At 47.4% G+C, this 25,591-nt stretch overlaps 1 protein-coding gene across 6 annotated transcripts in view; it reads right to left on the bottom strand.

Moving 5' to 3' along the window:
* HYCC1 (hyccin PI4KA lipid kinase complex subunit 1) overlaps positions 1-25,591 on the bottom strand; it is a 431,878-nt gene that overhangs the window by 22,056 nt on the left and 384,231 nt on the right. For all 6 annotated transcript variants that reach the window (XM_078663565.1, XM_078663562.1, XM_078663567.1 and 3 more), the window contains one exon: positions 22,460-22,619. In XM_078663565.1, coding sequence (XP_078519691.1) covers positions 22,460-22,619 — 160 coding nt within the window. The remainder of the gene's footprint in view (positions 1-22,459; positions 22,620-25,591) is intronic.

Below are 25,591 nucleotides of genomic sequence, written 5' to 3'. Positions count from 1 at the left end.
CCATGCTTGATATGAATGCAGACCGAAGGAATATATATTTTTCCGTATTTGTAAATCAGTTCCACAGTGAGCTGGGGACTTTTCAGATCATTTTAAATCATGTCAGCTAACAAACTGAGACTTGACATAACTCCTAGAATTAATCAGCATGATTGGCCCGCAGCTCTGCCAAACGGCCTGTTCCCATCACGAGGCGCGCGCGCTCCTGCTCTCCAGCTATGCCTACGCTGCAGCGTCTTCTCCATTCAATCAATCAATCAATCAAGTCATTTGTAGAGCGCACTACTCACCCGTAGGGTCTCAAGGCGCTGGGAGGGGGGGGGGGTGCCGCTACTGCTCGAACAGCCAGGTCTTGAGCTTCTTCCTGAAGGAGAGGTGGTCTTGGGTCAGGCGCAGATTGGTCGGGAGTGAGTTCCAGGTCTTGGCTGCCAGGTAGGAGAAGGATCTTCCTCCTGTTGTCGCTCTTCGGATGCGGGGGACGGCGGCGAGGGCGTGGTTGGTTGATCTGAGGAGGCGCTTGGGAGTGTAGAAGCTGATCCGGTTGTTGAGGTAGCTCGGGCCTTGGTCGTGTAGGGCTTTGTGCGCGTGGGTGAGGAGCCGGAAGGTGATTCTCTTGTTGACCGGGAGCCAGTGCAGATCTCTCAGGTGTCCGGTGATGTGGCTGCGTCGGGGGATGTCGAGGATGAGTCTCGCCGAGGCGTTCTGGATCCGCTGGAGTCTCTTCTGGAGTTTGGCCGTGGTTCCGGCGTAGAGGGCGTTGCCGTAGTCCAGTCGGCTGGTGACGAGGGCTTGGGTGACCGTCTTCCTCGTCTCGGTGGGGATCCACCGGAAGATCTTACGTAGCATGCGCAGGATGTTGAAGCATGACGAGGAGACGGCGTTGACTTGTCTGGTCATGGAGAGGGAGGAGTCCAGGATGAAGCCCAGGTTGCGTGCGTGGTCCGTCGGTTTGGGTGCGGTGCCCAGGGCGGGGGGCCACCAGGAGTCGTCCCAGGCGGAGGGCGTGGAGCCCAGGATGAGGACCTCCGTCTTGTCTGAGTTCAGTTTCAGGCGGCTGGTCGTCATCCATTCGGCTACGTCTCTCATCCCTTCGTGCAGGTTGGCTCTGGCGGTGACGGGGTCGTTGGTCAGGGAGAGGATCAGCTGGGTGTCGTCGGCGTAGGAGATGATGTTCAGGTTGTGTTGGCGTGCGATGGCCGCGAGGGGGCTCATGTAGACGTTGAAGAGGGTTGGGCTCAGCGAGGATCCTTGGGGTACGCCGCAGATGACTTTGGTGGCCTCTGATTTGTACGGTGGTAGGCGGACTCTTTGTGTTCTTCCGCCGAGGAAGGAGGTGATCCATTCCAGTGCCTTCTCCTGGACTCCGATGTTGCTGAGGCGCTGTACTAGGGTGCGGTGGCAGACAGTGTCGAAAGCCGCGGAGAGGTCCAGGAGGATGAGGGCCGCTGTTTCTCCGTTGTCCATCAGAGTTCGAAGGTCGTCGGTGGCGGCGATGAGGGCGGTCTCCGTGCTGTGGTTCGCTCGGAAGCCGGACTGTGAGGGGTCGAGGGATCCATTCGTCTCGAGGAAGGCGGCCAGCTGTTTGTTGACGATCTTCTCGATGACTTTGGCCGGGAACGGGAGGAGCGAGATGGGACGGTAGTTCTTGAGGTCGGTGGGGTCTGCTGTGGGTTTCTTGAGGAGAGCGCTGATTTCGGCGTGCTTCCAGCTCTCAGGGAAGGTGGCGAAGTCGAAGGAGGTGTTGATGATGTCCCGCAGGTGGGGTGCGAGGACAGCGTCGGCCTTGTTGAAGACGTGGTGAGGGCAGGGGTCAGTCGGAGATCCGGAATGGATGGAGTTCATGGTGCGGATGGTGTCTTCGGTGCTGATCGGGGTCCAGGTGCGGAGGGTGGTGGATGGTGGAGTCGTTGCGGTTGTGGCTTGCGTTGGTTGGTTGTTGAAGCTGTTGTGTATGTCCGAGATTTTGTTGTGGAAGTAGGACGCGAGGGAGTTGCAGAGGTCTTGCGACGGGGTGATGTCGTTGTTTCCGGCGTTGGGGTTGGAGAGCTCTTTCACGATGTTGAAGAGTTCCTTGCAGTTGTGTGCGTTGTTGTCCAGCCGGTCCTTGTATGCGTTTTTCTTGGTGGCGCGGATCAGTTGGTGGTGTTTCCGGGTGGCGAGTTTGAGGGTGGCCATGTTGTCCGTCGTTGGTTCCCTTCTCCAGGCTTTCTCGAGGGCTCGACAGTTCTTCTTGGAGCACTTGAGTTCGTCGGTGAACCATGGTGTTTTTCTGCTGCAGGATCTGCTGGGCGGGGTCCTCAGAGGGGCGAGTTCGTCCGCGCAGTTGCTGATCCACTTCGTGAGGTTGTCGGCGGCCTGGCTGGGGTTCGCTGAGTTGGCGGGAGGGTGCTGGCTCAGGGAGGCGGTGAGCTGGTCGGCTGTGATCTTGTTCCAGCTTCTTCGAGCAACCTGTTGCTGGAGGTGGTGGATCGTCGTTCTTCTGAAGGTGAAGTGGACGCAGCTGTGGTCCGTCCAGTGGAGTCCTGTTGCGTGGCCATTAAAACAATTTACTGTCTGGTACCATCATATCAAACAGGCTCTGAACTAACCTCATCTCAGATGAAATAACGTGGGTTCCACGCTGAACCAGAGAAGTCGTGAGTGATAAAACAAAGAAAAAACGCGCAGGTACTAGCTGAAAACAAATTAGTTCCGTCTCGCAAGCTGTGGAGACGAGACCGGAAACTCGCATACTCTGGTTATCTGTGCTTGGGGCCTTCAAGAGACATTTTTTTTAATTAATTGAAGGGTCGTAAAGAGCTTCACGGGGGTACCATCCTGCTTTTAAGCAGGGATGATACATTACTGCAAATGGGAGAGGTGCTTTTCCTGGTTGGGGGTGGAAATGGTGCCGAACTGAATGCCCACAAGACACAACCCTCACTTTAACCCATGAGAAAGAAAGGGCCTAATGTAAGCTTTATTAGGTAGTAAAATTATTGAAACAATTTATAAACCCTGATCCATGAATTATTAATACCATACCTCAGGGAAGGGGATATTTTCTGCATAAGGTTCAAGTTATTTTGTATTGCTCTCAATTGGCCCTAACAAACGACACATGGTGTGACAGATAGAAACAAGCACTGGCAAAGCCAATAGGTCACATATGCATTTTCAGCTATAAGCCATGGCCTACTAGCTTTGCCAGTGTTTATGGCTAATAGAAGTGAAGACCAGAAGATCTTTACCTTAGCTTTACATATTCCTAAAGCATGGCATAATTTACAGAATGTTATTTGACAACGGGTCACTGTGAGCGTGGGACCCTCACTCCAACAGATAGTTGGCCCATTGCATTTCAATTAGCAGTTTATGCTGAATGAGCAGCTTGCACAGCTCCAAGAGCATGAGGAAGCTGACCAGCCTGGAGTTTCTATACAGCACCTCACTCTTAGGGAAATGTAAAACAAATCTAAACATTTTTGGTCAGTAGATCAACAATTTAAAGGGTCTCACAGCGTGTAACTTGCAAATGGGCCCAAGGCAAACATCACATCTTCTCCCATTCCAAGATTTTTAGCCAACAGCACTTGCATCCTGGATTTATTTTAGCCTAGCACTGAAAGTGAACATGCCAGTCTTAAAATGCATCACAATATTGGCTAAAATCCAGTACTGGAAGAAGACGTTACATGGCAGCTTGGGCAACTGGAAATGGCCAATTTGAGACCTATGTGTGAACGTTAGCATCCCATGGAGCCGACAGTACGCAAAGGTGGAACATGGAGATCTTTTCTTTCAATTAAACAAGTCACACTGGAGAACAGAGGGATTCCTTTTGCAGTGAAGGGATAGTGCTTTAGGTCGAATGTGGAAGACTAGGAGAAAAAAACCTGCAATCAGAAAGAGGAGGAAAATGAGGTGGGTGAGCTCACAACTTTCTGCAGACGGTGTGCATCTGAGGGCCTACGGGTGTAAGGGAACCTTACAATTTGAATGTGGAACAGTATCTAATAGTATCTAATGATACTGCACTGTGAGGGCTGGAGGAGCATGCGTTGTAGACTTGCGTTATGTGCTGGATTGCCTTCTGCAGGAGGCAGCCTGCTCATCTCTCTCGTTCATGTGAAGCGTTGTTGCACAGACTCTACCACCTAGAAAGCCAGGGAAGGAAGTAGTTTGTGGTGCGGGTCAGCAAACAAAGGGGAGGAGGTTAATCCGGAGTAGGTTGGCTTCAATACTGTTAGATAATTGCATTTATATAGTAATTATCTCTGATGAAGCAGTGTAATGGTTTGTAAATATGTAACATACTATGCTGTATGAGCCAATGTTTAATTTTTTTAAGAAAGTGTTGATGACCAAAGCTCTTCTCAGAAGCCTTTGGCCAGGGCAATTAAACATCAGCATGTGGAATACCAAGGTTGGTAGTCTTTAATCCACTATCATACACTCCTTGCTCCTTTTCTCATTCTCGCAGATTCCTGCTTTCTCCCTTTTTGACAGTTTTTCCGTCCTTCTCCTCCTCCGTCATTCTGATCTGTACTCTTGCACTTGGTAAATATCTGATGCTGGTAAATAAGTGCCAGTGTCCCCCACCGACAACCATTGGCTGAAATTAAGCACTGGTAGCAGTGCCAAGTTTGGAAGATTGTGTTTGTTGCATGGCCTGTACATGCCATGCATGAGACCCACAATACTGCTCCAGAGGTGCAGCTCGAGTCTGTGCGGCACAGCGAGCACACGACCCATTACACTTTGGACTTACAAAAGCTCAGTTAATGGCAACTGAAGTATACCTCAGTAAATGAGTTGTGGGTTCTGCATAGAAGTGCTACAGGCTCAGCCTTAGGGAACCCAAAGGGGCCTAAGTAAAGGACCTAGGCAGGATGAGGCAAATCATCAATGAAAGACTGCATTATTTATTTTGAGAATTTATAAAGCGCAACTGTCACCTTGCAGGCATCCTGGCGCTGACAGATCCAAGGAGAAGGAAGTAAAAGGCAACGGGAGTGAGCGCTTTTACAGGCGGACTGAACAAGGGAATAGCCACGTTTTAATCCTTCTTCTAAACGGGAGGAGTTCAGTGAGGTGCCTAATCTCGACAGGAAGAGTGTTCCATAGTCTGGCAGCTGCCACCTCGAAGGATCTACCTCCGGCTCTGACTTTCCTGAATCTAGGTACAACTACCAGTTTGGCATCAGAGGATCGAAGCTGTCTGGTTGGCGTGTACCAAGCAAATTTTGATTGTAAGGGAGTTGGGCCAGTTCCATGGAGAGCCCTAAAGACTATACAGAGGGCCTTGAATTGTATCCGCTGTCTTATAGGCAGCCAGTGCAGTTTTGCCAGGGCGGACGGTCCATGAGATCTTCTCGGAAGCCCCAAAGCCAGCTTAGCAGCTGCTGATTGGACCCTCTGGAGCCTGTCCAACAGGAACTCAGGGGACCCAAGCAGGAGGGCGTTACAATAGTCCAACCTGCTAAGGATGGAACATCTAACCACTTGGGCATGGGCATGGGTAGGTAAGAGGGGCAAAACTTTTCTTAGGGAGCGAAGGATGGCAAAACAGCAGGCAGACGTTTTTTGAGCCTTGGGAGCTTTCATACGTAACTTTCTGTAGAAGCACTTAAGGTCAACAAAAGCATGACAAAAAATAAAAAAAGTGATAGATAGAATGTGCCAAAGCGTTTTCAACTAATGAAAATTAATGCACTTAACATGTAGACATAATGTGTAGGCCTCAAACAAAAAGCCATATTTTAAAAGCAAGTGAGAGGACTAGGTTTTCACACTTACATGTATTAAGTTAGAAAAACTGCTGAACTACCGAACTTACTGAACCTCTGTTTATGTGGAGTTCTGCTTTGACTGATATTTGATGCTAAAAGCTTTATGCTTTCACCTCTCAATTTAGAGCTCTTTGTGGGTGCCATCAGCCTTTTCTCTTATTGCTCAGTCCTACAATAAGGACTTTTTCCATTCCTTTAATTCTCTAGGATTGCTTTACTGACTGATAACTATTGCTGACATTTATTGAGACTTGTAATAAAGATGAAAAGATTTGAGACGTTAATAAAGCTTTGAAACTCACACCAACTCTCATCGTCTCATATAAGGTTTAAATGGAAACTGTGATGAATAAATTGATTTTGATTTGCAACTTGTGATTAATTCTTACTCCCGAGCAAGGTCTATTGACCCGGGTCCAGTAAGAGCGGGGACTTTCTTTTAGATGAGTTGGTAAGATTGATATCGTAAACCAAATTATTTAACAAAAGCCTCAGCTTCATCAATTGCTTCAGTTAATTTGAGCCTTTGGTAATTACTCAGAGCCATGAACAACCTAATGCTAATTAGTCTTGGCATTGCACTACAGTGAAAACTATAAGGTAAACTAAGGAAGGAATCATGACTCAACAGTTACGTCATGCCGTCTCTGGCAGTAAAAAAAGAAGAACATGCTAAAAAGCTTTCAACAAATCAAAATGCTAATGGATAGTGCCAGTTAGTTGTTTTTTTCTGACACATTAGGAAATGGTGTGCTGCTTCTGACAAATGACTACTACTAACGCCATCTATGCCAGGGGAAATAAAAAAATCTGATCATATAGCAAAGTTCCCATGACTTCCTTTCCTAGTTGGAGAACATAAAGTAGTAAAGAGAAACTGCAGTAAATGGACTTGGAATAGGGAGAGTAATAAACACAGCAAAATATTGGTTTGATTTTAAAATGGCTGATGAAACATAGGTACAAGGCAGGTCACAGATACTGGATGCAAACTGCATACCGACTTTTAGCGACCGCTCTGTTGTTTTGCAATGCATACTAACAGATTGTGTCACAAATTTCCCATTTGTAGAGGGTGCAAAAAATTCTGCCTAATGAATATTCGACATTTGGTACCCCCAGTGATTAACTGCAAATGCAGGGATGGTGACCTCAAAAGGATGACAAATCTACATCCCTGCATTTGCATTCTACACAGGAGCTTTTTTATGTCAGCCTGTGCCCATTGACGGGACGGACGGGTGTTTTTTTAATTTAAAGTTTCCATTGGAATACTGTCAGATCCCATCATGACCACCTGACACAATGGCCAGAAGGGAAGCTCTCACAAGGTCCCCTCTTCCTGTGTGAATCTTCTACCACACCATCTTGATAGCTGGTAATTTTTCAATGTTTTGCAACTGCAATTGAACTCACAAACAATTGATACATTTCATTATGTATTGCAATTATCAAGGGCCAACATTTTCACACCCTCTCTTAAATGTAATCTAATTAGTCACCCACCCCTTTAGTAAGTCAGAAAGACTTTTCAGGAAAAAAATGTAATACAACATTATGCAATCCGACCTTGCCTTGCCCTTCTGACTCATGTTGGTGCCAGTCTCCTGCCGTTTTTTTATGTCGAGCCTAGAGCAACGCGCATGCGCTTCTTTTGAGACTTTGAGTTATGGGGTTCAGAAAGCTCACTACACGCTTGTGCGTGTGCTTTTGTTTTTCTGCCAGGCTATTGGGCTTTGCGTGCGTCTTTCTAAGAAAGACAGCATGCAATTGGGCAAAGGCGGGTGCATGCGCAGCCTTTGTTCGGCCCACCGCCTATTGCTTGCTGTTACATGCACAGGCCACATCGGTTTTCAATTATCGTGCCCAGACAAGGGCGCGATAATTGAAAACAGATCGCTCGCTGTGGCGCGCGCGCGCGCACCACTCGCGTCCTCGTTATAATCATGGCCCGTTAAGACCTGAAACTTGCCTTAGTGTCTGCGTTTTTTGCCCAAGGTTACATTATGATTTCCTTTCTTTATGCTTCTAAGACCCAGGTGAAGTCGCCATGTATCATTCTGAATTATATTGCCAATACCTTCTGTCATTGGCGGAAGACTACACCTATCGGTAAGAGATCCCGCGGCCATTGAAGAGCTGAAATCCTGCTGCAGCATGGTGGTTAGTTCATGAGATGCACTTCCTGGGATAGAGATTAGTGGTGCCAATACCTCAAATGCAAGAAGCGGACTGTAGCCCTTTGGTTGATAGGGCATAGGCCATATGTCCCATGAACGCTGATCGAGCGTGTTCGCCTTGTTTATAATCCCTAAATGATACCGACAAGCCAAAATATAAGCAATATTTGATCCAGAGTAGGCGTATTATTATTTTACACAATAGGTCTTGGAGAGTTGACCGATGAGACCTGCAGGTACATGACCTCTAGAAAGGAGTCCTTCCGGTCTAACTTATGTTGCATATGGGTGGCCCTCATGAAGATTTAACTTTTCATGGTCAAATAAGCCTAGATAATTAAACAGTTAAAATTGTGCAGGATCCTTTTAAAGCTCCAACATAAAATGGATATGTTTTGTAGCTTAAAGCTGTTTCAAATTTCATGCTGTGTATTATTTCGTCATCTAGTGTTTAAGTGCGATATCAAGATAATTGTTGAAAATATTTCATTTCTAACATGTATCAAGGGGATTCTGCATGACACTTGATGGCGTCAATCATAATCCTACTAAGCTACAATTTGTTGTCATGATTTGGGGATGCAAATACATCTTACGTTAGTAATATTATTCCTGACGTGAAACTCCTACAGTGGTTTCTCTAGGGTGATCATTACAGCGGGACAATGTGATTGATTTGGGGTATGGTATTAATTACTCATTTGTTTTAAGAGCTGCACCAAATATATCTATATTTCCCCCCACGTCAGCACTGATTGCTTTTATTCATATGTACTTCCCAGTTTGTTGCATGAAGAAAATGAAAATCTATTTTAAAATCTATATGTATAAAGTGTTTTTGCCAGATGGGCACGTTTTTAATTGTGCTTGGATTTTTAAATCTAGGATTGTATGCCTATAGAGAGTTAAGGCAGACGGACCTTTTAGCGTTGGTGTTGAATTTGTGGAGTCGTACATTATTTTCTTGTAAGGAATATTGGGAGGTACGCTTCCTTGAAAAATGTTTGCTTAATGCTGACTTGAGATTGTTTAGCTGTAGAAGATATAGCTGAGTAAAGCCCTTTCATCATGCTGTGGTGTGAAACGTCAGTCTTCTTGCTTTCAGAGAACATTGATTTAGGAGCCTTCTTTAACTAGGCTTAAATAAAGGATGTCCGAGCTTGTAGAGTAGAGGCGTAGGAGTATTCTCCATGCTCAAGTAGAGTATACAAGGGATAGAATTATTTCATTAGGTTTAGGGAAACAAGCATTGGCATAGCCAATAGGTCTCACCTTTGGGACATTATAAGTGTTTAGCCATGCAACAGTTGATGTTGCACCAAGGATATTGACCTGCATAATTAAATACTTATAAGGTCCAAAAGGCGAGACCTATTGGATATGCCAATGCTTATTCCTGTTAGCTGCTCGTTCTGCCCAGTGTCTATGACTACTCTTTGTTTGGGCCATCTGTTCCATCTGCCCCTTGCTTCTGTTTAACAGTGCCTTTTTGCATTCTTGTTTCTCTCAAATGCACCTTTTTGCATCTTTTCTCCTCTTACTGCTCCTTTTTGCATCTTGATCTCTTCTGTCAGTTTTTGCCCCCACCCTGTCATGCTCCGCTGATCACGTTTACCTGCCTTGCAGCACCTGCATGATCGTGTTTCCCACCTTGCTGCACCTGCCAGACTTTCCCTCTCTCCCCGCAAGACTTTCCAGCTCTTGTTTAGCCCACCCACTGCCCCCGCGCTCCTCTCACTCTCCAAGGAACTACTTAATGGAGCCCGCAGAGATGTCACACGTAGCTGGCACACCAAAGGTAAGCCTGTCTGTACCCATCCGTGCCTGGACCACCCAGCACCAGTAACACTGGTCCAAATGCCTCCAGCAGCTACACCGCTGAGAAACTCCACCTGCTCAAACATGGACATCGCCACAACGCTGCTGCAAGCCACATCTCAGTCCACTGTAGGCCCCTTTGCCTGCCCCCACACACGCACTGCACCCGGCACCAAGTCAGAACGTAGGACTTGCACTCACATAGCACAACACACCAACCCTGCACAACACCACTCACTCGCATGCATGCTCCTCTATTCACGCTCATTCGACAAGCACTCCACCAAGTTTTAGCACCTCACCGACCCCAGAGCACCGGACCCTCAGTTCCTCATCAAAACTCCACATCGGCAAATCCACATCGGCACCAGACATCCCTACAGCCATCCCTATTGGATACAAAATCCAGCACCAGTATAGACCCTATAAACCAGGAGGAGGACTCATCATCATCCACAGAGACACAATCAAGTGTACCTTTTACACTGACTAGGAAGCCACCTTTATGGAACACTTGCACTTCAAGCTTCAGACAGACAGTAAAACCACTATCAAAGGTACCCTCGCCTACTGGTCCTCCAGACCTCGCACCCACTTCAGCAACCTCCTCACCGATTTCACTGCACCCCTAACCTTGGGCACCAAAGACTTCTTACTCCTAGGCAATCTCAACTTTCATCTCGACGACCCCCACAAACTCCAACTCCACAGACTTATTTGACAGTCTACAGAGCATCAGCCTAACCCATCATGAACAAGGCCCTACTCACATCAATGTACACACTCTCAGCCCCATCTTCTCCTCCAGTGACAAGGTTAAAGTCCGCCACAGCACTCCACTCACATGGGCGGACCACTCTATTGTCCACTTGCACATAACAGGGCAACCAACCACCCCTATCGAGACTAGCAACATCCCAAGCTGCTGTGGGAAGAAATTTACAGAAATGGAATGGCTCAAAGCCTTCTAACTACACTACTCAGACCCCACCTACGACCTCATCTATGACACAAACAACTTCAACAACTGGTTCACCACCTGTGCCAATACCCTGGTGCCCCTGAAAAACACCAAACCCAAAAGAGCCAACATACGAGCTAGCTGGTAAAATGGTGACCTCAGAGAGTCCAAGAGAGTTTGCAAACAACTAAAAAGGAAATGGAGAACACCTAGACAACCAGTGCAAGAAACAGCTACACCTCCGCACTTAGACACTATCACTATCAAGTGAATGTAACCAAGAAAAAGGCTGTGAACCTGAGAATTGAATCTAGATCCAACAACTGCAAGGAACTTTTTGCCATCATCAAGGAATTTGTCAACCAACAGCCGCAACCAACACCGTCACCCTTACAGAAGAACTCTGCAAAATACCTCTCCGACTTCTTCCATAGAAAAATCACCAAGATCTACTGCAACTTCGAATCCCAGTCACGCCCATCGACATTCCCAGCCTGCTAACCTCATCAACCAAAGACTACCAACAGATAGCATGGAACCATCTATCCATTGAGGAAACTGCAGCAATAATGAAGAGAGTTCCTTCACGGATGCCCACAGACCCCTGCTTCCACCATATCTACAACCTAGGAAGAACCACAATCAGCGCTGCACTTACTTCCTTCATCAACACCTCCCTCAAGACAGTCACCTTCCCGGAAAGCTGGACACACCAACCCACCAGAATTTGCACAGCTTTTATTCTCACTTACACGCACATCCTGCACCCACAGAAGCAAAACGGGAGGTTGATCATTGACCTATCAAGCCGCCAAATCCTGGAACAACTTCCCCCAACACATCAGGGCCTCCTCCTCACTTCTTCAATTCGGCAAGGAGCTGAAGTCCTGGCAATTAAATTAGTATTCTTGCAGGACCATCAAGACTGCCTGTACTAAGGCCCAGCCTCACCAAATGCCTACTCTCACCGACTCAGCATCTGGATACCCTCACGGGTGACAAGCAGTGCTCAACAAATCCACTTTACATTGCATTACAAAGCACTCTTTTGCTGACCCTGTGATCTTGCCATTCAAAGTGTTTGGAACTACAGAAGTGTTTTGTGCATCGGGTCCTTGGTTCTAAAGGGGTCATTTTGATGGCAGAAGGGCGGCCGTTGGCGGCGGTCCATCCGCCATCACCAAGCATATTACCCACAGATAGCATGGAACCATCTATCCATTGAGGAAACTGCAGCAATAATGAAGAGAGTTCCCTCACGGATGCCCACAGACCCCTGCTCCCACCATATCTACAACCTAGGAAGAACCACAATCAGCGCTGCACTTACTTCCTTCATCAACACCTCCCTCAAGACAGTCACCTTCCCGGAAAGCTGGACACATGCCGAAGTCACCACACTCCTCATAAAACTCTCAGATGACCCCGAAGTACTCAACAACTACTGCGCCATCTCGTTGCTCTACTTCTCAGCCAAAGTCATTGAGAAGACCATCAACAGACAACTCTTTGACCACTTAAAACACTACAAGCTTCTGGGCAATCAGGTTCCAAAACAACCAGAGCCCCAAAACAGCCCTCATCATTGCCACAGATGACACACGCACCATCTTCGACTGTGGACAGACAGACGTCCTCATCCTTCTTGACTTCTGCATCGCTTTCAACACCCTCTCTTACCACACACTCATTGCCAGACTACCCACAGTGGAAATACAAGGAGCAGCACTCAAATGGATAGCTTCCTTCCTCCCCAGAAGAACACAGAGTCAGGTTCACGCCGTTCACATCAGAACCCAAGGACCTCATCAGCAGAGTCCCACAGGGATCATCACTTAGCCTCTCACTTTTCAAAATATGCATGACCCCTGTGGCTATCATCATCAGATCCCACGGAATCAACATCATATCCTATGCTGACAACACCCAGCTCATCTTTTTTCCCTCTCAGACGACACTGTCAACACAAAGACAAACTTCAAATAATGCATGACCAGCATGGCCAACTGAATGAAAGAGAACTGTCCCAAGCTCAGCACCAATAGAACTGATGGGCTGATCTTCACCTCACCCTGGACACCAACCTCACCATGAAGTCCCAGGTCAACACTGTCACCTTCACACGCTTTCACATGATCCACATGTTACATTAAATCTTCAAGTGGCTCCCACTGAACACCAGACATACCATCATGCAGGCTCTAATCAGAAGCAGATTGGACTATGGCAATACACTGTATGTCGGCATCACCACCCATCTTCTTCAGAGACTTCAATCCATCCAAAATGTCACCGCCAGACTTGTCCTCGACATCCTGCACTGATCCCACACCACACCTCAGACAGCTCCACTGGCTCCCCATCCAAAAGTGTTGTCAGTTCAAACTTCTTATACATGCATTCTAATCACTACACAAAACCTGCATACCTAAATTACCAGCTTCACTTCCACCAACCAACCAGAATTTGCACAGCATTATTCTCACTTACACGCACATCCTGCACCCACAGAAGCAAAACGGGAGGTTGATCATTCACCTATCAAGCCGCCAAATCCTGGAACAACTTCCCCCAACACATCAGGGCCTCCTCCTCACTTCTTCAATTCGGCAAGGAGCTGAAGTCCTGGCAATTCAATTAGTATTCTTGCGGGACCATCAAGACTGCCTGTACTAAGGCCCAGCCTCACCAAATGCCTACTCTCACCGACTCAGCATCTGGATACCCTCACGGGTGACAAGCAGTGCTCAACAAATCCACTTTACATTGCATTACAAAGCACTCTTTTGCTGACCCTGTGATCTTGCCATTCAAAGTGTTTGGAACTACAGAAGTGTTTTGTGCATCGGGTCCTTGGTTCTAAGGGGGTCATTATGATGGCAGAAGGGCGGCCGTTGGCGGCGGTCCATCCGCCATCACCAAGCATATTACCCACTGCCAAATTAGGATGACGGTGGGTACCGCGGCGGACGCGAATTCCATCCGCCGCTTCACCGTCAAAGGCAATCGTACCTATTGCCTGACGGACGGTACAGGGCCCCTAAAATGGTGGCGGTACTTAGCAGGCACCGTTCACCAAATTAGGATGTGGGTACAGGAAAGGCTGACTGGGATTAAGTTTCGGGGGCCCGTTGCGGGCCCCCCTTGTTAGGGGGTGTTGCTGTACAGGGGGGAACTCATGGCACCCCCCTACATTTCCATGCACCAAGTGGCCACCAAGTGGCAGACACTGCATGGTGCCTACCAAGTAGTGCAAGGAAATGCAGTGCAAGAACTTCTAACATTGCGTACCGTGCTGCTGCCGCCCTGGATGCGCCAGCCAGTATGGCGGGTGCATCCTAATCACAGTGGTGGGACCGCCGCATGTCTGGCCGGCGGTCCCAAACACCGCTATGATGGTGGTAATCAGCCCCTCAGTTACTAAGCAGCTTTTTCCGATTCACCACATTCCTGATGCACAAGTTTGCCGAGTTCCTTTAACTTTAAAATGATCAGATAAAGAGCAACAAAAAAAACATTTCCCTGAAGTGAAGAAATAAAAGATTCTGCCAAATGAATGCCTTCCTCATGTTTTTTATATTCCATTTCAGACGCCACTGCACAGCAGTTCCTGAAAAATATGAAAGGGACTGGATATCTCTCATCATGTATGCCCTTTATCTCAATTACAATTTTCTATTTCAAAGTGAGATTTGTGCAACATGTCTTGGGAAAATGGAATTCTCAGACTCTTGGACCAAAGCAAAATAGCAAATAGGTGATGTTTTAAGCACAAAAACCTCAGTGTTTTCAAAGCGCATAACACAGTTCTGATGTTTTTAAAAACAAGCCAAGCTTTCAAAAGCTATGCTAGTTATTTTGGAGTTTGACACAGGTTTCCTTAAGTTCCTACTTATTCAGGATTTTATTGCTGAAATAGTTAATTAAAATATTCTAAAAAAATATTTAGGTTTTTATTATAAACTTCAGATTTCTTGTGGTTTAGGGAAACGTTCAGCTCGTAAACCTTCCGATTTTTAAAGATACTTCTGCCCAAGTTCAAGTTCAAGTTCAGAGATTTGTATAGGGCACTACTCACCCAGACGGTCTCAAGGCGCTTGAGGGAGAGAGGGTGCTTTACTTGTCGAATAGCCAAGTTTTAAGTTGCTTTCTGAAGGCGAGGTGGTTTTGTGTAAGGCGGAGGTGGGTAGGGAGAGAATTCCACGTAAGCAGCTTCATTAATGGGGAAATGCTTATTTTCTTTACATCACAAACTAGAAAGAGACAAAGTTTGAATATTTGATACTTTACGCTAGTTGAGTAGCTCAGAGCCATGTGCAAAATCTTCAGCTAGTATTTGCTTTTTTTACCAGTACTTTTCAGGCTGGGATTGTCATAACCATAACCACAATTAACTCTAAGCTAAAAATCCCAATATGCAGAGCGCTGTGGACTGCAAAGCCTGGTATTGCTCTGTCACTTAGCAGCTTTGTTTCTGTAGAAGTGTACTGTTTGGAAATACCCTGACAGACCTAATACTTGTACCCACTCTGCATATAGGATATAGGGAAAACAGAAGAGAGAGAGTAGGAACGTGAGAGACGAAGAGAAAGAAGAGGGAAAATGAGCAGGAGAACAATTCAGCAATCGAGATGCTGGGCAGAACAGACTTCTACTGCTCATGTTTGTTATTGCTTTGGTCCACTTCTCTTCATGGGAATTGAGGGCAGTGTGCAGGCCGCCTGCCATGGCTGAAAAGTGCCACCATTCTGCAGCATCTGTTCACAGAGTGAAGGGATGGCCCAGGATCACCACTGCACTTACATGTCACAGAGAGGACCGAGAGGAAGTCTTAGGAGAGGGTTTCCATTGATGTTTTGTTTGTAGACGTCACTTGTCCTACGGGATCCTTTGCTAGGCCTGTGTTCTCTTTCCCATGCATATGCACATATATGTGTCCCTGCTGAGATGTTGTTGACAACTACAATATTGAGACAGACACATCAACTGTGGCAGTGGGTATCAAACTAAGCACTGCCACATTTTCCAATGGAAGGAATAAAGTTTAACTCCAAACTCTGGCCTGGTGGAGCATGGAGGTATTTTTGCAACCCTCAGTAAGAGGAGGAAGCACTCGTTCTCAGTACAGGCACAGGCCATACTTCAAGAAGGCCTAGCAGGGGGGGGGAGGAGCCTAGCTCGCGACCGAGATGGCCGCGTTTTAGCTCGGCTCCGTTCAACCACCTGTTTTCTTCGATTATCCTGTATTTCTCCTGCCCCGGGAAGCCCTCCTTGCGGTGTTTCGGTGCCGCGGGCACTTTGCGGACACTTACCCGTTGCTCCGGTGATCCTGGGTGCTGTCGATCCTGTGCGGTGGTCCCGCTCGGAGCCTTCGGGGCGAACTGGCCTGGACCTCCTGGCAGCGACGGGACGTGGCGGAGCGCGATGGTCGGCCCTTGCTGGCGCTGTGGTTCTGGTTGCGGGGGCTGATGTGCGAATAGGCCGGCTGTGCCCGTTGGCGGACCCGACTGGCCTGGGCCTCGAGGTGCGGACGCTGCCTCCTGTGGGAGAGCCTCCTCATTTATCCGGCTTGGTCCCCCCTTTGTTCCCCGGACCGGCCATTTTGGATTTTCCGCCCGGGCTCGGAGAACGGGGCCGGCGGCACGAGGGGGCCGCCGAACATCCTTCTTCTGGTGGGTCTCCTTCCTGCCTTGGGGCGCCTCGCCGCAGTTCGGCTGACCTCCTTTTGCTTTGGTGTTGCTCCGGCCGGGGCCCCCGACGACCGAGGGCTTGCTGAGCTCCTAAGATGGCGGCCGGCCCTGGGAGTCTCTGCCGGGCCTGGGCGAGCACTGGGGGCCCGCCACACGGCCCGGATGTCGGCTCTTGTGAAGGGTTTCCTGCACTTCATGTTGTCCTGGATGCACTATACTCCTGGCGGACTTCCGTGGCTGCGCCTGTTTCCCCTGTGGAGGCGGACCCACTTTTCGATTTATGCGGGCCCCCATCGTTGGATTTTGCTTCCTTGTTGCAGGGTACGGCTGGTGTGCTCCTGATCTCTGTGCCTCCGGCGGAGACCGCATCCTTGAATTGGAGACTCTCCGACGCCCTTCGTCGTCCTGCTTTGTTGCCTCAGCCGCTGGGCTGCGGTCCGTTTGCATCCTGTCCAGGCCTTGATGATCCTTTCTGTTTCTCATCACGTCGGCTCCCCGGCCGGGGCGCCTGTGCCGACCCAGCTGGACTTGCCTCGTTGGACTTGTCCATAGAACTGTGCCTGCGGTGCGAAGATTGTACCGTAACTTTTTTATATCCTCCGTATTTTCTTTCACGTTTCTCCTCAGGACTGCCGCTGGATTTCCTCCTGAACCCTGTCTCCCTCGTCGTTTGGACTTTGTTTGTTTGGATGATTACAACCTTGGACAAAAGCGGACAGGGCTGAAATGACTTATTATATGCGGTAGACTTGTTTTTGATCTATGACCGACATGTGCTGTTTTGATGTTGTGTAACTTCGTGGGACTCCTGAAACTTATCCTGATGTCGTTTAACTTCCCGTGGGCTCTGCCTCTCCCCTTTTCACAGGTGGTGGGATGGTTGCAGATAATACTGTTTTTTGCCCTCTCCCGTGTGTAATGTTCCTTCCTTTCCCTGGCCCTTCTTTTTTGCCTTTGTTTCTACCTTGTTTCTTTCTCCTATATTTTGGGTTCTATTTAGGGCGACAGGCACGCTGCTGGGGGGTTGGCCGTAGCCTTCTGCAGGGGTGTAGGGTGGGCTTGTGGGGTGGGTGGGGGGGGTCTGTTGCTGTTTTTGGGGGATCTTTTTCCTCCTTTCTTCTCCCTTTTTGGTTCTATGGCCCTTGTGTATCCCTTCTTTCGGGGCTCTGTCTCGTCGTCTGTCCCCCTGGTGTCTTTCTGGGGTATTTTTCCGGTATCACTATGATTCTGATTTGCTGGGTGTGTTTTCTGTATTTTTAATGTCTATTTTGTACCGGGTTATTGTTTTCCTGTTTCGTCGCCCGGGGGCGGGTGTTTGGATAAGAGTCCCTTCCTTTCCTTCTTCCCCCTTCTTTCCCCCCCCCCCTTTAGGTGGGGTTCTTTCCTTTTATTGGGGGTCCGTTTCGTATTGTTCTTGTATTTGGGTCCTTTTCTGTGCTGTTCGGTGGGATAGGTGGTAGCTGCGGTGGGCGGGCATTGGACGATGTGTGCGATGGCCTTTCCTCATGTCTGTTGTTTTGACCGGTGCTTATTGGTATGCCTATTTCGTATTTGTTTCTCCTGTGTTTTTTACGATCATTGTATTGCTGCCCGCCGCGGCCCCGCCCCTTTGGTTTGTCTCTAGGCCCGCCGTATTCCTGTGCTCCCTAACCCGTCCTTTAAAAAATGAGAAAACTGCCTTTCTAATTCTTATCTCCTGTGATTGCTCTAAGATGCTTGTTATGTCTCCTGTTTCTTTGCCTTTGTATACTGTGATACTCTGTGCATTGCTCCTGACATTCGGCTCTGTGGTGGCCAGCCCGGTGGGTTGTAGGCCCGTATTTGTGAGCTCTTTCTGTACAATAAAGGTTTTCAAAAAAAAAAAAAAAAAAAAGAAGGCCTAGCAGGTGTGCTCTGCAAAATAGGCTGCTCGGTCCCGCACCTGTGAGGCAGCACTGAGGTTCTTAGGTCTCACCTAAGACAGTGCATGAGGTGTCTGCTGCGAAACAGGTCATCTTACAGTTGGCTTAGAGCCCGCTCTTTGCTTACAATTGGTGGGCTTAATCCTCCACTTCATTTGCTTGCTTATGGTTTGTCAGCTACTGTAGGCTTTTGTTCTTTTCTTGTGTCTGTCACTCTCCTGGAACATGGACGCATTACTCGAGTCCTTCCACTGCTTAATTTTCAAGAGCAACTTTTTTCTTTTTCTTTAAGTGCTCTATGAGAATGCTTGTTTTCCAACTGTTTCCCTGGTGTATTTCTCCTTTTATGTTCCAATGTATCACCCTTCCTCAGTTGCCATTCTTGCTTAATCCCAACCATGTTCCCATGCCAGTCTTGCTTTCTCACCACCCTCTTATCTGTTTACTCCCCCAGCCCTGCCAGCCCACCTTGTGTTGTCCATTTGCATCCCTATTCCTTTACACCCACCCTTCATTGTCTGCGGGCTTCCCAATCCCTCCTGCTCACGTTCTGTTGTCTGTGTGGTTCCCCATCCCCTCCATTGTCCGAGTGTGTTGCTTCAGACCCAACCTCCCTTTCTATATTGTCAGTTTGCTTCCGCAGGCCCGCCTATCCTCTGTTGTTAGAGTGGTGCCCCAACATACAATCCCCTTCAGTCCACCCTCTGTTGTCACGTTGCTGCCTATCCCTTCCTGCCCTCCATTGTCAGCTTGCTGCCCCATTTCCTCCCTTGCACCGTCCTTTGTAAGCTTGCTGTACAAGCCCCTCCCACCCACCCACTGTTGTCAGCTTGTTGCCCTAGCCCCTGCCACCTGCCCTCTTTGTCAGATTGCAGCACTAGTCCCTCTTTACAGCCATCCACAGCCAGCTTGTTTACCCGGTACATCCCAACTGCCCTTGGTTGTCACCTTGCTTTCCCAGCACCTCGCGCAAGCCCTCTGCTGTCACTTTGCTTTCTAATCCTATTCTGCCCACCCTCCATTGTCAGCTTGCTGACCCAGTATCTCCTGCCCACCCTCCATTGTCAGCTTGCTGTCCCAGCCCTTCATGTCAACATGGTGCAGTCGCAGACTAATTTCTTTATGGGAACTTGTGAGGCAGGTGCAGTGCTTAATTTGTAAAATATGAAGTGCAGGTGCTCAAATGTTTGCTGGCGGCCACACCTACTTTTCTCCGGCTCCACCCATTTCCTCCACTGGCTCCACCCACTTTAATAGCTCCCTCACATCCTCAAAAGTCAGATGTAATACGAGGTACAAACACCTGTTAGTAACAATTTAGGAAAAGGGTGGAAACAGTAACATGACTATTGCACTCACGAGAGGGTAAAAAAATAAACTTGTGTGCACTAGAGGAAGTAGTGATGCCGAGGCATATTCATGCATTAAGTAGAGGGGAGGGGCTGCTGTAGTAATATATAATATTACGCTTAGAGACATCGGGTGAAGTGCAACAAACAGGAAATAAGGACCCTAAAAACTGTGGACCCCCAGCACCACTGAAACGTACCAGAACATTATTAAGCAGACTGTCAGAGTACAGTAACCATTACAACCCCGTCCCAAGTTTCACAGCAGACCCGTCCCTCCCTCGCCCAGACAAATGAGTAGCTCGCTAATGATCGGCCAACTGCTGCTCTCCATGTACAATGTGGCCGTGCCTCCCTCTGACCCCCATCCTCAGCACACATCCTGTCCCGGGACTGTCATCTGAAAGCAATTGTACTTCACTGTACTCTGCTCCTGAGGGCTGAGCGGACTCGGACACAGCAACGGCTTGCCCCCGTGCTGCATAATGGAATGCAGATGGCCAGGAATGAGGTGCATCTGCAGAGCTATTATTAGGACTCAAGACAGGAATATCCTGGGCAAGGCACCAGGAAGTCACAGTTAAGGAGACTAGGGAGAATGCTGCACGTGGAATTTGTGCACGATATGAGAGTTATAGAGCACATGGTGAAAAGTTTGTTTTCGTGAGTCTTTGTATTGGGCTTTTGAGCGTGTAGTTGTATGGTTTCGCATGGGGCACAATCAGGGGACAAGTCCTATAAAAAGAAGTGGGGGGACTGACCAAGTGAGACAATATGCAACTGACCTCATGACATCACGACATAGCGCTATAAAAAGGGGTGAAAAGAGGGGGGGGTGCAAAGCCCTACTGTATATTTTGCTGTCCTGCACCCGTCCAGGACAGTGCTAATGGTTTAACACAAGCCAACCGCATAAACAGACCAGTGCGTGAAATGCAAATTAATATCATGTTTCAGTAAAGATACCGATTTTGGTGTTTTTTTTGTACAAAATATAAACTTCCCAAACGGGCAGCATTTTTCAGAGACGGGAGAGAAATTGCAACAGCATAACACAGGTGAACACATGAACAGTCAGGACGTACCGTTTGAAGGTGATTCTCTCGCACTTTCTCAACTGTAAAAAAACAAAACCGAAGAGCAAACTCCCAAGCAGAGGCTTGCTGGGCCAGCGAAGACAGCAATTATTCAAATCCAAAGGTCACCGCATAGGTATGAACTTTTAAATGCTCAACGTTTGCACCCTTCCAGCTTCGAGAATGTGAGCGTTTCCAGAGCTCGTCTGCATCCACTTTGAAGCAAAAAAGTGCATGAAAAACAAATGACTTTTTACTCGGATCTCTCTTTCTGTCGGAAGTTACAAGTTCTTCTGCTCCTGGCAAATTGTCTTTTTTTAAGCACACACAACTTCTGTCTTTACTGTTAAACACACGTATCTTCCTCCTTCATCTGCAAGAGCATTCCTGCGGTCCCCTCGGGATTTTTAAATCTCTCTCCTGCCGCCAAGCTTTTTAGTTTACCCCGGAAATGCGTGGTTTGGTGCGCGCTCTTATCACGCCACCCTGGAAAATAAGTGGGGGGGCATGCCATCCACCCGCGTGGTACCCCGTTTCTTGCCCTGAAAGGAAACGTGAGAGAAGGTGCTGCACCTCACACTTGCCCCTCTTCTTACAGTGGTAACGGTTGCTTCCGCTCCCGGGGCTTGTAAAGGCAGTTCGGTGGCACCCGGGGCAGACAGGGGTCAAGACTTAATTAGCAGGCATGGAGCCACTGTATCATTTATTTTCATATGTTCCCTCTAGAAATTAAAATGCCCGCCTATTTTCACTATCAAGAGAGAGTGACATCCAGAGATCACTGTAGGGGCAGGAAGCAGTAGCAGAGAGGCGGGCGGAAGTTAGAGTGCGGGGCGGGGGGGAGGTGCCTTTTTGAGAAGGCTGACCTGCTACGGGGGCTGCGCAGCTTTTTAAGCAGGAGAGACAAGGGACGTGATTACAGCCGGGAAGAACTATGTATATTCCAGTAGCCTTGGGGAGGAGTATTTGCATGCATTGCTCAGCTGTGTGCTATCGGGCAGTCCCTCACTGCGTGGCGGAATGTGCCTCGTAATAAGGCATGCGCCTAGGCCGCATACAACTTTAAATATTTTACAGCGTTCACTGGCAAACACGGGTGAACTTAAAGAAGTCAATATGGAGTGTAGACCCGGCCCTAAGAATTAAGTGCCGGTGCTAAGCCCCGGAAAGCACCGGCACAAATTAAGCACTGGGCAGGTGGAAATTGGCTGCAGCACAAGCTCCCATAGAAAAATGGGAGTCACTGTTTTATATGGGCGGGAACCATTGGTGCCCCTTTGGCCCCCAACCGGAGGCTGCTGAAGAAGGAGGGGCCCTGCTAGGGACACCCAAAGTCACTTTCCATAAGAAAAGCCTGTCGGAAACCAACACCATAATCCCGATGGCGGAAACACCGTCCGCATGGTATTATGGCGGCGGAAGACAGCCGGAATGACCGGCCGGTTTGATTTCCAACCGCCGTAATCATAATACTGCAGTCGGAATTCAAACCAAGGATAATGGTTGTAGGCTTTCCAACCGACATCATAATTAGGGCTTTAATGCCATGTTAAGTTTTACTTTGCTTAACCTGCTTAGATACGATGGCAGGTTGTGTATAGATCCAATTATACTACACCGTTTAAGAAAAGGACAAAAATCAGATGACAAAATAAAGCAATGTTTATCAATGAATGACCTATACAAACAATTAATCAAGGAAAGCATTCTCACCATGTCTTTTCCATCGATGTCCACGGATTGACATACTAGTGACCGCATTTCTCGAAATTCTCGATGATGTAGGAGTGATTTCAACCTGAATACATCTCGTGCCATCTTTAGTTGACTTCAGGGCACCTTGAGGCAGGGATGCCTTTATTGCATTGGCAACCTGAGAGGGAACATAAGTCTTGTAATTGTAAGTCTTGTAGGTACGACGGCAAAATCAAACTATTGAGGAGGCAATTATAATGTAATTAAATTACACAGTTATGCACTTTCCTGCTCGGCTACCAGCAGCAGGATGGAAATGAAAATCGTCGATTAGAGCTTTTAGTAGTAGCTGAATCTTTGATGAGCTCGGTAATCGAAGATGTCTGACTAAATCCGAAAGAAGTACCAGAACTGCATTGTAAAAGATGACTTATAAAATGTTCGTCTTGGTTCATAAACACAAAGAATAAACTGAAAAGTGAATGGTGATGCAAAGGCTGGTCTAGTAAGCAATTAGGTTGCATCACCGCGAGAATAACCAATGCTGCTAGAAATGGAATCCATGGAGTAAAAAATTGTGTATCACACTGCGTTAGGGTGTGGAGGTACAATGTTTGGGGTAAAACAGTCACTAACACTTTTCATAAGACCAGGTGCAATTTTTAGTGTGCGGCGAAATTCTGGTAAGGCCTGTAAACCCCTCCTACCCTACTAATTACAGAGCTCTCGAGCATCCCAGCTGATTGAAAGAGCATTTTCCACTTTGTTTTTTTCTCTGGATTCTGACACCTTTTGTTTATCATTTTATAAATTCAGCACTACTCTTAACATAGACCAAGAAACATACCTGGACTTCATGAGCTGCTCATAACTGGAACTAGAAGACTTAAGAACGCCGCCTTTTCCATTTGCCCTAGAAGTTACATCCATGACTATTCCCAACACCTGCTCAATTGGAATAAGGGATGTCTGCTGCATCGAACATCACTAATGTAATGACGAATGGTTACACAGTACACAAACAAACATGCACAATAAGCTCTAATGAGTAGTTGGCATGTCTATTTAAATAGCGACACTGTGAAGGATGTAAGAGTAGTTGACATGTCCTTGCCTATTAAATCACGGCACGCCCATGGATGTGTGAGTAGCTGACGCGGCGATTAAATAGCGACGCGGTGGAAAGATGTATTACTGGTGGACGTGTCTATTAAATAGTAGCACAGTGAAGAATGTGGGTGACCGTGTAACGGTAAACAAACGTGTGTTTAGAGGAAAGGCCTAAAAATTAATTAGGGCAAGGAGCCTTTTCAAGAACCAGCAGAACCTGAACAAACTACGTAAGCAAGGCTATTGAGGGCCATTTAGAGCCTGTAAATCAGCAATCTTGTTTGACACCATGCTTACATCTGAATATATATGTCGCTTGGCCAATTTGAGCTCTTATACAATACCAATCGTGGGAAGAATCTTTCAGCAGAGGGCAAACTTATTTACTTGTTCAAACTGGGCACAGAGGCTGTACAGCATGTAGCGTAGCAGTGATGTGCGCTGGTTCGTTCTTTGTGAGAAACACATCTTCTGGATAAACTTTCCCAAGAGAATAAATGAGTGTAAAGCGTGTGATGAACGAACGAACGAACGAGAGAGAGAGAGAGAGAGAGAGAGAGAGAGAGAGAGAGAGAGAGAGAGAGAGAGAGAGAGAGAGAGAGAGAGAGAGAGGAGAGAGAGAGAGAGAGAGAGAGAGAGAGAGAGAGAGAGAGAGAGAGAGAGAGAATGCTGTTTTTGTCTGACTAGAGGCCCATAGGAATGAATGGGAAGACATTCTCATTTTGCGAATCGCAATTAAGGAATCGCAAAATGAGAATGCAATTTCAAGGGTGCAGGGGGGTCCAAAGGACACCCTGTTGCACCCCTGAAATTTGCCATTAAGTACATTTTTCATACACACATGCCCCAAGGGCATGTGTGTGTGTAAAATGGAACTTTGTAAAATTTACTTTTGGGCATTTTTAAAATTTTTCGCAAATTACCATGAAGGTCAACTTCATGGTAATTTGCACCCCTTATTTGTGAGTTCGCAAATTTTAAAAGTGTGATGCATTGCATTTAAGGAATCTCAATTTGAGATTCCTTAAATGCAATCGCAATTTAAGAAATCGCAATTTCTTAAATTGCAAGAACAACAAAATGCATGATGCATCCCAAAAATGGAAATTGCATTCGCAAACGGCCGAATTTTGCGATTCGCACCGTTGGCGAATTCAATTTCCTTTGATGCATGTGCCCGCTAGTGCCAAAAAGCAGTGGAACGTTTTCACAGAGAATATGTTTTTATTGCAGCAGAAGACTCGCTAACACACATGAAGCAGCATGATGTTCAGTTCTGAGTGATGTAATGCATCAAACTAATTTAGGTGAATGGCGTGCCATTTCGTCCTTCTTTGCCAAAAAACTCACTTGAGCATTGGATGTGGAAACGAGGTGAGTCTCGCACACCCATTAAAGAGACATTTCATTGATCTGGCTAGGTAGTAAAAGCAGAGGAGGTGACTGAAGAACATGGTGTTATGGCCAGGGCTGCCCACTTTAGAACTGGCGAACCAGGTTCAAGTCCTGATTTTGGCTCAGTATCCTGTGATCCTGGGCACATCACTTAATCTCTCCATACCTAATACACAAATCTGATCTTCTGTAATGCAATCAATGGTCACAGAAAGCGCTCCAATGCCCTTTGGCAGAGTCTGCACTATATATATATTTTGTTTTAAAAAACAGAAGCACGCGATAGGCAGAGCAAAACGGGCACGGGTCAGGGCACAGAAATATGTGCTGGACAGTAAGGCGAAGCACGCAGCTTGCACAGAAGCACTCTGGGCTTGAAAAAGATATGTGATGGGGTTTAGAAGCATAACAAGGGAAATATCAGACTAAAACATGCACTCTCATGGAGTGCTTCAGGAAAAAGAAACAAGTGACGGGGCAAGAGGGGCGATGTGATCAAGCGATGGAGCGGGAGGCAGAAAAATAAATACCTCAATATAAGCACGACCAGCAAAACGGCACCTATAAAGAAATCAATCAGTACTTGGTCCATGTTCCACACGAAAGAAGAGGAAGTGAAGCCGGCTCACGTAGGCCAATTAGGAG

The sequence above is a fragment of the Lissotriton helveticus genome, chromosome 10 (genome assembly GCF_964261635.1).
Source record: "Lissotriton helveticus chromosome 10, aLisHel1.1, whole genome shotgun sequence".
Lineage (NCBI taxonomy): Eukaryota > Metazoa > Chordata > Amphibia > Caudata > Salamandridae > Lissotriton > Lissotriton helveticus.
This window is presented reverse-complemented; position numbering and strand designations above follow the sequence as displayed.